Below are 12,767 nucleotides of genomic sequence, written 5' to 3' on the forward strand. Positions count from 1 at the left end.
AAACTCTGGTTTGATCAAGCTTTGTGTTAAGCAAGAGACTTTCTGCATCAGATTCAGATCTTTGTTTAGCATTCTTATGTAGCTTTAATTTTTTTAAACCGGTTCATATTGGAAGCTAAACAGATCTATCTGTCCTAGCCAAGGGCCCCATACTTTTAAAAATCATAGTAAGGAAAAAGGTGGAGTAGGAAAAAACTTAAGCTACTCCAAAGTTTCCATATGCTTTGGTTTTACTTTGTCTTGCCAAAGCTTTTTCTACCAGTGGATCACTTACATTAGGGGCAATCTACAGTCCTCTTAGAGACCAGTTCTTTTGGCTTTTGGTTTTAGGATATGTTGCATCAATAACAATTGCAGCAGAAGTAACCTAAGAAAAGAGAAGCTAGGTTGTTGCAGGTTGATCATGGCTGGATTGAGACCACGTAAGAACATCTACATCTACTATGATCTAGTCCTTGACAATATTTCAAAAGCTTTTGCCCAAGTTCTAAAACCACTCAATTTGAGAATGCTTGCAGAAATTTGGCAGCTAATTATTGTATTAGAATTCATTTGCTTCCATTGCAAACCAAGAGAACAGATTAAAAAAAGATGAGGCCTGGATTGAGACCACGTTAAGAACATCTCCATCTACTATGATCTAGTCCTTGTTCACATTTCAAAAGCTTTAGCCCAAGTTCTAAAACCACTCAATTTGAGGATGCCAACACAAATCTGGCAGCTATATATTGTATTATTTAAATACATTTGCTTCCATTGCAAACCAAGAGAACAGATTATAGAACAATATTTTGACTAGGTGATGTTGGAAAAAAAACATGGAGGAGCTAGAAAATAGGTCATCTAGTCAGTGTGTGATTCTTTGTAGATACAAAGTGGGAGTCGGGAAAATAACTGAGAGGAATCTTTCAAGGTGATGCCTCTTCTGAAGCTTTAGGATTGTAGTACATTCCTCTTGGCATGAACCCAGATCTATTTATGTGTGTACACTTCAAGTACAGGAAGGTGATCCAGACCCAAAGCACTTCTAGTTTTTGTGGGGCCCCATTTTGAGAGCACCACTAAGCAATCATGGGCAAAAATGACCATAACATGGCCACAACCTTACACAAGCATTGTAGGGTTGCAGGAAATGTGGATTGGATATGGTACTAACCTTAAACAGCATTTTTCTTTTTCTTTTTTTTTTTTTTTTGTTTTTAATTTTTTTATAATTTCAGGCCCAGCCCAGTGGGCCTGTTCTAAGCCTGACATATTAAAGCCTGAACCGAGCCGATTTGATTAGTCAACTTGTCTTACTCAAGCCCGACCTAGCTTCACCCCTTAATAACTAAATGAAATTCTTATTCTACCCACAAGGCCAAACCATTTTCAGTTTGACATTGAATGGTAAAGAGTGATAGTGAAAAGAAGGGAAAAAGATGGGTCAAATCAACCTTAGGTTAGCCAGATGTTTTGGGTGACAGACAATCGTTTAAGTCTTGGCCTGATCCCGTTTAGAATTAAAAAGGCATGTAACCTGTCCAAGGCTCATTAAGCCCGTTTCCAGGAAGGCTGATTAAAGTTAGTCTGACCAAATATTAACAGTACCATGCTATACAATATAAGCTTCATTGGCTAAATGGATCGGTCATTGTGCAAGGGTGAAATTGGTCAAACCCAATTAGACCCGATCAAACCTGTCTGATTAACATCCCTAGTGACACGGTGACGCTCAAAATCGATCACGCTTTAAGATTGTGTTTGCTATGCATTATTGGAATTGATTTTGGGTCTATGATTATAGATCAATGCGTTTTGGGACAAGAAAAATAGACCTTGGTGCAAAACCGAAGCAACAGGACCAACCAAATTGCTTGATTGAAACAGAAGATCAAACACAATTCAGAACCCAAAATGATAAAATATCGATATAAAACCGTTAAGAAAATGAAAATTGGATAATAGAGAAGAACCAAATTTTTGTATTACCTTTTTCTATACACGGACTGAAACCGTACCGAACAATACGAAAGACCATTAAAAGAAAACCAAATAAAAGTTGGGCCGAACTGGACCAAAGACAAACCTTGGCGAAATGGTTTGGTTTAGGTTAAAATCGGACCAAACCGATCACAGGAGGGACTTGGGAGATCCTCATAAGGTAATGTCTCATTAATTCCACAAAATTAATCACATTCATCTCATCGCTCTCTCGATGTGGCGGGAAGTCTCTGGGAGCTGAGACAACGTTCAAAGGCATTTCAGCGAACAAGCTGCACCCGCAAAGTTTCTTACGATTCTGCCGAACTAGGGATAGCAAATCTGTCCGGAATCAGCTATGGAAGAACTCATATGGCAATCAGACACGAATTCAATGCTTTCAACGAAAATCGGTCAAGTGATGAATATGCTGCTCACTTCTCGACCTCGAAAGCTTGAGGTCGCCATCACTCGTCTTGGGTCGACTTTGCAGAGAAGTTCCGGTGGTTCGTATTGATTTTTTTTTTATTTTCAGTTTCATTTATTCTTAATATTATTCTTTATGTAGTTTTGCTTCAATTGAATGCCGCAGTTTCTTTGGAGGAATCACTCAGCTTTCTTCGAACATACATCAGGGATGCCGTTGATAAAAAGGAGTCGCTGGATCAGATTCTCGTTCCCATGATTGAAAATGTAAGAAACTCAGAAACCTTATTAGATTATTATTCTAGTTAGAATGATACAAGTTATATTAATGAAGTTCCAAAAGATGTTCAGTCGGTCAACTCCCGTATCTGATCAAGCTTGGTATGCGGCAAATTGCCGTGGAAGTTAGTTGCTAGAACTTAGAAGCACCACTATTGCATGTTCGGAAGTTTTTTTTTTTTTTTTTTAAATGGGGGGTTGGGGTGGTGTTTGAATACTATGCTCAGAATTATTGTTGCCTCCAAATGAAGAATTAGTTGGGTTGAAATGCACTCCATTTTCACTTAAACTTATTAGCACAACTAGAAGTATTTATTTTTGAGAGAAAACAAGACTAAATTAGTCCGAGTACTAGTTTGGATAGTTGAAGACTTGAAGTTGGTTTCCAAATGCAATCCAACACTTCTCTTGCTATCTTATTATCTCTTCTAAAGTAGGTAAATTGTACCACAGACTCTACGGCAGTCTTGGCTGGTTTTAAAATTCAATCATTGGGGGAATGGGCTGAAGGAAACAATATGTACTCTAAAAAATTTGAGGATAGGTTAGTTTATTTTGAATACAACACACCCTTTAGTGTTGAGGATTGATGGGAATTGGGGGTGGGGGGGGGAGGTACAAATTAGAAGAAATTTATCAAGAAAGATCGAGAAACTAAGAATCATAGTTGTCAAGGTGTTTAGGTGTCTTGGACGTCTTTTCGCCTTGTTGGTGTCGAGTTGCTTCCAGGCACCTTCCAGCGCCTTATGAGTTACGTCTCCTAGACGCCATGACAACTATGCTACGGATACTTCAAGAATTAGAAAGATCTCACTATCAGCAAGGAAGCAGTTTGACAGCATAAAACAACAATAAGTACTCAAGTATAGCGAAGGATAGAGATATTTTGCAGGAATCCACAATTTCCCTAGTCAAAAATGCAAAATCCATCTTCATTTATTATCGTTAAGCCCCTTTATGTGGACCCTACTGTAAGTACTACTATTGTGACTCCATCTCGGATGTGGGAAACTTCATTGAATGATTAATCCTGTTCATAAATAAATGAGAGCATCCACCTAATGAAACAATTTGACTTGAATTTGTAATGAAATTAAACTTCTAATAATAGAAACCTTACGTCACAAAATGATTCCACTGACATGCTACTGCATCAACGGTTTTGAGTCACTGATAAAACACATGGCTCTTCTGTATGAGGAGGCTCGAACTTACTTTTTGAGAAAACCTGCGAATTTGTGAGCGTGAGTAAATTCATATATGCTCTTCTGGAGTTTGAAAGATGCTTTATTGAAGTTCTTGAGAGGGTTTTCAATGCAGACCAGTTGATGGAGGATCTGCTTGTGGTGGGAAAGAAGAGAATAACGAGAGAAGAGAGAGAATAATGGAATGGAAAATCAGGGGGGGGGGAGAGAGTGCACAACTCGCTTTTAAAAAACAAAACAACTCAATTCCATAATTCCAAATCCTGGTTGAGGTCTAGCCTCTTACAATTTAACTAACCTAAGCTTTTTACTTGACTCAAAACATTTAAATAAGAAAATAAATAAGGGAGAAAGAACGCTATCTGACAGCGTATACCTGCACCCACACACAGAGGGTACAAAAAAGACCACGCTGCCCCACGCTGAAGATGCTTGTGTGTGCCCTCCCATTGGCTGGGCCTGCTGGCTTGTACCTGCACTGTCAGGTAGCGTTCTACTGCTCAAGAAATAGTAACTTAAACAGATAAAGAACCCCTTCCACATGTAGACTATTTAGAAAGAGTCCTAAACTTACTCAAATAACCTTATCTTCTCCAAACTAAGTCCCAAATAGGTTAAATTTTATAGATAACTTCCTACTAATAGCTGAAGGCCCCTGCTACTAATACTAACTACCTAATTAAAATACTAACTTCCTACTAATAGCTAAGGACCTAAAATTTGGGCCTTATCATTGAGCTCATTACAAATAAGGACACTTAAAACAAAAGCCCATAACCATATACTATTGAAACAAGCCCAAAATAAAAGATCAAACCACATCCATTGGCGGTGATCATGTTCTTGCATTAGTTATTTTGATTCAGATTGTAATCATGTAATTACTTTTTTTGAATGTTAAGGGATTCCTTTGTTCTTGTTCATTTTATGTTGAGTTAGATTCATATTCTATTTATCTAACCTTTTTATCTTTAGGGCAGCTTGATTCAGGCAGACCTCTAACCCACCCCCCACCCAAAAAAAAAAAAAAAAGGTGATCAGGAGAACATGTCTCTGTAGTCTGTACTTAAATTACTAGTCCAGTTCCCTCATCCCCTACACACGTAGAATGCATATACTGTTTAACTAAGTACAAGTGATAACCATTGATGATGTTCAATTTGAATAATTTTCTACATATTTTTATTTTAATCTTTTCCAGTCATTGAAGTGCAAAGACTCGAACCACTGCAGCCAAGCTATGATACTTCTTAACTGGCTTTTTCAAGATGAACCTCTTTTTCAAGCTCTTGCAAGTAGTTTCGGGGAAATTATCGTGAAAATGGAGGATCATTATATTGCCCTTGGCTGGTGTACCATGATGCATGGACTTGTAGACTATGAAATTAGTATGAATAAATTTTCAAATTCTGGTAATGTGGCATTACTATCTTTTTTCTCTTTCTCTTGGAAATCTTTATATTTTGTGTAAATGGCCAGGGTAAAATCATGCTTTCTCCATCTCCCAACCTATTGCATTTTCAGATGCAAATGAAATAATTTTTATTTCATTTAATTCCTTCCTTAGATGCAATAATTTCTTTTCGTGCCTTAAGTGCTTCACTGGATGTATTTTTCTTGTTAAATGTTGTTACTGTTTAAATTAGTTGTTTACTTTAATGGACAATTGCTGCTATGATAATGGAGTTCTCTTGGCTTGCTAATTGTTGGCATGCATAATTTTCTTTGTACAGTGAAATGAGGTTAGAAGTTATCTGCAATACTGTTCCTCTAAGGACACACTATAGCGTTAGGGTGTATCTTGACTCTTAGATGCAAGTGTTTGCATTTGGACTGGGCAAGGGAGGGGGCTTATCATTGTTTCAAGACCCTAATGCCTCCTACTTCATCTATTCTCTCTTGTTTCTCTTTTTAGTTGCATTTTAAATTACAATGGCTAAAAGAGAAAGTAAAAAAGGAATCTTCTTAAGTTTCCGAAGTCTAGTAATTTATAACACGATTGGAACATGTTTTTCTTGGGAACAAATAATGAGCCCATCTCCAAAGCAAGCTTTTGCTAAATCCCTTCTTGGAATTATGTCTGTGCTTACAGAGAGTAAGAGCCTTTGGAGACAGTTGTATACATTGTTGTGGCTCCTACTTAACAGCTCAAGCTTTTGGGATAAGTGGTTTTAACATGGTATCTAAGAGGTTGGGTGTTTGATCTTTGGTGTGTGCCAGGGGTTTGTGTTGTGTTGTTGACATGTTGTGCCCCTATGCTTTGTACCCTCGGTGCTATGTGATGGTGTCACATGCAGAATCGTCTGTGTGTATGTGGGTCTTCACATGCGCCCGGGGGGGGGTCAATATACATTGTTGTGGCCCTTAACAGCTAGAGCTTTTAGGATTTGCAGTTTTAAGTTGTAACAGAGACCATATTGGATGAGGTTTTCATTACTAGGTACTCAAACTAATAGAAGATTCCTTTGTTGATTGAGTTGAAAATTTTTCCTTGAATCTTAGGGATACGGGAAAGGTGTAATATTCTATTGAAGATTCTTTGCCCATCTATGCCACGTCTTTCATCCATTTTATGTACTGAAAGGTATGTTTTCTCCCTCCTTATGTTGAACAAAACTGATAATGTTCATGTACATATATTTTTATGTAGACGGAAAGTAAAAGTTATTTATTTGTCATTCTGGTGATTATTATATCTTCCCACCTAATCCAGCTGTTTGTTTTGGGGGGGGGGGGTTTGCAGTTCTTGTTTCTTGTGGAATATATATTGAGATAATATCTACAATTATTGCTTCTTTTCAGGAGGTCCTCATCAGGAATTTTTTATGTTTAATAAGGGAACTAAGTGCCAAACTTAAAATGGGGAAAAGGTTCTCTGAGCAGTGAGGGTTGAATGGAATCTTCCACACCATCCCACATGAGCACATTATTGACCATTGAATCTCTCTCTGCATCTCAGACGTTGAATCCATCTGCTGTTGCAACACCATTCTCTCCACCGCCGCTCCACAAATACTATCTCTCCCCTGATGGAGAATCACTCTACTCTTCCTACCCAGATTCCGGTGACTCTTCTCCCCAGTCATGCGAGATCAACCTTGAGAAACCCTCTTGGGACAGGCCTCCCAATTATGAGGTGAAGAAATGCAGCTGTTTTCTGCATCTCAGCTGCTATAGGCACATTGTACTCAAATGGAACATCCTTTACTGGCCTATTCACCACCACCACTGGTGACCGTGATATTACCCCCACGTTCCACTGCTGCTGCAGTGGTGGCGATTCCTTTGGAGATTGTAGGGAGAGTGAGCAATGATGGTGGACTGTACCAAAAAAAAGAAAAAAGAAAAAAGAAAAAAAAAAAAGTAATGATGATTGAGATAGTGTGGTTGCAACAATGGACAGATTGAATGGCTGAGATACAAAGAGAGAGAGATTCGACGGCCAATAAGGAGCTGGCATGAGAAATTCCATTCTACCCTGGCAGCTCAAAGAACCTTTTTCCTTTAACATATACATGAATAATTTGGATATTTTTGTGTTTGTATGTGAGGAAGGTAATTGAGCAATAGTTGTTTCTTGAACTCTTTAGTATATATATTTTTGTTGTTTGTTTTCTTCTCAATGTAGATCTTTTCATTTTAAATTCAAAACTCTATATTAACATAGATAAAGAATTGAAACAGTGCTTAAGTGCCACCAACATTCAAAACTTTGATATTGGTGGTAATTTCTTCACCAGGAGTGATGGAAATTCTGAAAATAACTTGTAGTTTTTTTTTTTTTAAATAAATGAAAAAATTTGAATATTGGGAAATATTAGAAAATAACTTGAATTTTGAATTTGAATTGGGTTTATTTCACTAGCAAGTTTTATTTTAGCCAAGCTAAGGTTGGTTACATGGAATAGTTTTAACATTTCAAATTCAAAATCCAAGGTTATTTTGATTAGCATAGTTATCAAGGTGCCAAAGTGAGCCGAGGCACTAGCCGAGAGCCTTGGATCCTAGGAAATTATTTGAGCCTTATTGGTCAAGAAGTGCATAAAAATGGGTTTAGTTTAGGAAATTTCAGGTTAAGTACTCTCCTCTCAAAGTTTTGTCGATACTCAGTCTGCTTAATTGTAATATGACGTATACTAAAGTGGAGACATGAAGCATTCACCAATCGATCATGATCATTCAACATTCATCAAAACAAGCATTAAATGATTAAGGAAGTATTTGCTTTTCCAATTACCATTATTTTTGGGCCTAGTTATATCCGTTTTTAATTTTGACCTCTTATTTTTCCAATTTTAACCCCCTTTGAGGATATAATAAGCTGCAATAAGGTGCACCATAAAAGCATACAACCATAGTTTGACATTCCAAAATCCATTATTAGTACACTTAGGAAAGTCCAACTCGTTATAGACATGCTTGCAATATGTGCTCTAAGTGTTGAATGTAAATTTCTGGTTTTTGTTGGCGTAGAGAGTCTTCTAGATCTTCAAAGAGAGAGTTAAAATCTAGCAATTGGTATTCCTTACCCACAGAATTTTCTTCTTTATTTTCCTATTAGCTCTCTTAACTTCGGCTTTTCTTTCCTTGTGCTTTGTCTTTTTTCCTTATGTTTTATTTTGGTTTTTGGGAAAGACCTCTTTTTTTTTTTTCCTCTTTTGGTGACTACCATTTTTTTTTTTTTTTTTAATCTCAAATCAATTATTAAAGGATGTAGCTCTGCTTGATTCTGCAACTGTATATAAATCTTATCCACGATAGGTTTTATGTTTTTTTATTAGATATCAATGAATTTGTAGGTTCTATATTCTGGATGTGGACCTTTTTGTGGCTTATTCCCCCCTCTCCCAACAGAATTTTTTGTGCTTAAAGTCTTCCTGAATTTAAGAAGTTGGTGTGACATTAATTCATATCTTATGTTTAAGTTATTCCATTTGGATTTTTTGTTCAACATTTCAACAGCTAATGTTTGGGTACTTTTCTCTATAGCGGCATTCAGGATGGATTTGAGTTGCCAACCCGCCTTTCAGTAGCTGCTGCTGATTGCATTTTAGTTCTGACTATAGCATTAACGAAAAAAGCACTTATTTCTGAGGTTTCAAGCAGTGGGAAAAAATTAGCTGGTTCAGCAGATCGACTGATTACTCCTGTACATTCTACTGGTGGTGAGAAGAGAGCGAAAGCAGTTGGGAGATATCCCCAAGTCTCAGAAAACATGGAGTTGGAGTTTTTGCTTTGGGATCATTTGGATGAGCTCATTATTCTTGTGCAAAGACTCCAGGCTGTATGTTCTCATCTACGTCTGATATTATATATTTTTGGAATCTTTCGGTCTGTTTGCATTCTGTGCTGTAATAACTATCTCATCAAAATGGAACGATCAAATTCTAATTGATGGATCTTTGCTGGATGATTATGTTTTTAAGTATCTGTACTCACATTTTTATGACAACTCTATACATTGAAGCACTCATTTTCTCTCTTCTATGGAGCTTACAGTCTGTGAATTTCACACTGGAGATGAAGTTGAAGATTTTATTATAGTTGGAAACTACAGAAAAATCGAATCACACTTTAATCAACAATCTGATTTATATTTTACTAAATTCCTTAATGAGAATCTGGGTTAGACCTACCGGTTCATAATGTGTAGAGAGCCTCAAGGAATGGAACTTTAAAGCCTCTAGTGAGAAAACTTGGAAGATAAAGGTTTCTAGCTGCAAGAAGAAAGTAAAATATCGAAAATTCTCTTAAACTCAGTAATTGTATTGTGTCTACAGGGGAACTCTTAGGGTCTTATTTATAGATGGAAGTCAGGGAACCATTACCCCTTCATTCACTAATTTTCTATTCGAAACTAAGAATGAAAAATTAGGAATAAATCAAAAGAAACAAAACTAAATACTTCAGGTTGTTGCTGCATGTGTCAAATTCCTAGCTTGCTTATCTTCTTAAACTGAATCAAATCCATTCATTTCCTCCCAAAATTGAATCAGAGCTCCACCAAAGGCAAAAGTGACTTTGTCACACTTGACTTGGTTTGGAATCAAAATAAGAGGAATGGAAGAAGAAAGGCAGATGTGAAGTTGCTACTGACTGTATGTCAGAGCAGGACTTAGCCTTGCTAGATCTTCTCGAACTGGTTGATTAGGAAACTGACTTGGATAGCTAGGTAAACCAATATCAACACCTGTGATGCTGACTTGGGTGTCAGAGATCTAAACTAAGAAGAACTTATCGATAGATGCCAGATGATGCCTGGACAGTTACGGTGCCATGTCTGTTCTGTAATGCTATAAGGAACTTTTAAGTTTTGTTGTGTGTTTGAGCAGTGTTACCTTTGTTCGAGGAGCCTCTGGTCATGGTTTCTTCTTGTTGAAGAGTTTTAACATATACATATTGTTTCTTCATAAACAGATGTCTTAAATTGGAACAGGCTGATTAGAGACTAAAAAATATATGATTTATTTTTAAGTTTTGTTGTGAGAGAATTGTGGTCCATCATCCCGATTTCTTGCGAAATCGAGAGACAAAACCTGGGCTCGAAATGGTATTGGACCAGGTTTCAATGGGTTTCGATGTGTTTCGATTCAAACCTGGTTTAACCCATGCTTTAAAGTCACATGTCTCCCACAAAACCTGTCTGTTTTGACACAGATGTCGAATATCTCGCTGGAAACTTTGAGGTAGGTTTGTTTCAAAATGCCCCTTGGGTTCAGAACATTTCACTAAGCAACACCCAGGAACAACACTGATTTATGCCTAATGTCATTCAAGTAAATATTTACTTGAGATATTATTCATAAATAAGCAAACACCCCCAAATGAATCCAATAAAAATAGTTAAAAAATCAATTCTAAAAGATAAAAAATCAACCCCCCAGTTGTTCAAGAACAAAAACTGAATTTTCAGTTGTAAGGGCGATTTTCAACTTTCAAATGCTAGGGTTTTTCTCAAATCTAGAAATTCCATAAATCTTGTCACTATAGAACATCACTAAAAACAAAAAAAGTGGAAAAATAATATTTTTTTTTAATTACTAAAAATTTATTTTCATTTAGAGCGATTTACATTTGCGCCCAACAAATAAGGTTTGACTAGAACATAACTCCTTCAATGTATCATGTATGCTTGTTTTTCCATTATAATGTATGTTTTGATTGTTTCAATAGCTAAACTTATAAGGTTAAACATCATTCAACGTACGCTAACAAACTTGGGTCAAAACCACAAGTAGCATTTGAGGCTCTTTTTTTTTTTTTTTTTTAATGAAACTATTTCATGGATTAGGTTTAAGATGTCAAAAATAAGCAGTACATAAAAAACAGGACAAAAATCCACTTTTGGGCCTTGAAGCCAAGGTTTCAAGTTGGCCTAGAAAAAATACCAGGTTAACTAGGTTGAAACCTGCAATATTTGGCTGAAACCGAGATTTCGATCCTTGGAGAGAATCAACTGTGCTGGTATTACAGGATTGCTACCTCTGGAGCTTGTGATAATTATTGGTTTCATGAACTGTTAAAGCCTTTGGAAGTTGTACAGTTCTAATGTATTTCATATTTTTGTTGTTTGCATACTGCTTCGTCATGCAGTGGAGCAGAAAAGGTCGGCCTTTACATGCCAAAGGATTGGAGGGAGTGCTGAAGTGGTTGCAGGAGATAAAGGGGCATTATACTTTGGTTCAAGAAGAGGCAGGTCTTATAATCAATACTTTCTCTTAATGTGTTCAGATTTGTTGTTATGTGTATTTAATTAATCTTTAGGATTTTTTGTCCTGGAAACATTGAAAGCAGGTGCCAAAACTGTGAAGACTGGAGTATTGCTGCTCTCTTCTTGTTGGAAGCATTATGGTCTGCTTTTACAATTACAGGACCGTAGAGTTTCTCAGAATTATGGGGAATTGTTGAACCAGTACATATCTGGAATCCAGGTAAAACTTAGTATGATTACTTTCATGAAAATTCTTATTGTAATTTTTTTTTTTTTTTTTTTTTGGGTGTGGGTGAATAATAAATTCATTACTAAGGAGAAAGAACAAGGCAGAATATACAAGCCCGAGGGCAAAAAGGAAAACACTATAGACTTAAGGGGGCAATAGGCCCCTCGGGGGGATAGAGAAGAGAGACAGAGGCCCCAGGAGACGACAATGAGCCTGTTTCTAGGGGGTATTACTGTATTTACCATTGAAGTGAATATTGAGTGTGGATTTGATGGATACTTTTTTATTTTAAAAATATGTTACCACAAGCGTACAGTATATTGTAGCCAACGGGTCGATCACAAGGAGATTAGTCACTCTATCTTACCTAAGCGAGAGTGAACAAGGGATGGTTGATTTTAGATTATGGTCCTAGAAAATGCATCTAAACGAAAGAAAACGACCTACACATTCAGTATCTAAATTAAACAGTTCTAACGCCGGATTACTTTCATTAGAGAAGTAAAATAAATGCTGAAAATAACAACTAAAAAAAAATCTGCAAATAATAAAGCTAAACTAACAAATAAAGAACTGAAATAGAAAGCAAGTAAGTAAAGAAAAATTCTCAATACATCGGCCGAATTTCCGGGAGAGGCACTACTATAGGTATCACCTTCAATTATAGCACATATGTAAATAAGAACACAAGGAAAATAAATAAAAGAAAAGCATAAAAATCCTAATTCCACTACTTGTATTTAAATAAAAATCTTAATTCTACTAATAAACTTTGTCATACCTTGATTATATGTAAGCTGAATTGAAACTTGGTTGATTTGGTGTGATGGTACTGGAACAGAATTATTGATGAAGAACTTGAAAACTCTTGATTTTTGTCACTTGAACCAATTCTTTCCTAGAACTAGAAAGTTTGAAAGCTAGAAGTATGGATTGCACTAATTAAATTAAATAA

General features: G+C 36.5%; 1 protein-coding gene across 2 annotated transcripts in view; it reads left to right on the forward strand.

The window, feature by feature from the left end:
• The first annotated feature begins 2,179 nt into the window (after positions 1 to 2,179).
• LOC122089182 overlaps positions 2,180 to 12,767 on the forward strand; it is a 40,442-nt gene continuing 29,854 nt past the window's right edge. For both annotated transcript variants that reach the window (XM_042658702.1, XM_042658703.1), the window contains exons 1-7: positions 2,180 to 2,468; positions 2,555 to 2,655; positions 5,074 to 5,284; positions 6,375 to 6,456; positions 8,862 to 9,156; positions 11,466 to 11,568; positions 11,667 to 11,803. In XM_042658702.1, the coding sequence (XP_042514636.1) occupies positions 2,321 to 2,468; positions 2,555 to 2,655; positions 5,074 to 5,284; positions 6,375 to 6,456; positions 8,862 to 9,156; positions 11,466 to 11,568; positions 11,667 to 11,803 (1,077 nt within the window). In that variant the 5' untranslated portion in view covers positions 2,180 to 2,320. The remainder of the gene's footprint in view (positions 2,469 to 2,554; positions 2,656 to 5,073; positions 5,285 to 6,374; positions 6,457 to 8,861; positions 9,157 to 11,465; positions 11,569 to 11,666; positions 11,804 to 12,767) is intronic.

Source organism: Macadamia integrifolia, chromosome 9, assembly GCF_013358625.1.
Source record: "Macadamia integrifolia cultivar HAES 741 chromosome 9, SCU_Mint_v3, whole genome shotgun sequence".
NCBI classification, from domain to species: domain Eukaryota; kingdom Viridiplantae; phylum Streptophyta; class Magnoliopsida; order Proteales; family Proteaceae; genus Macadamia; species Macadamia integrifolia.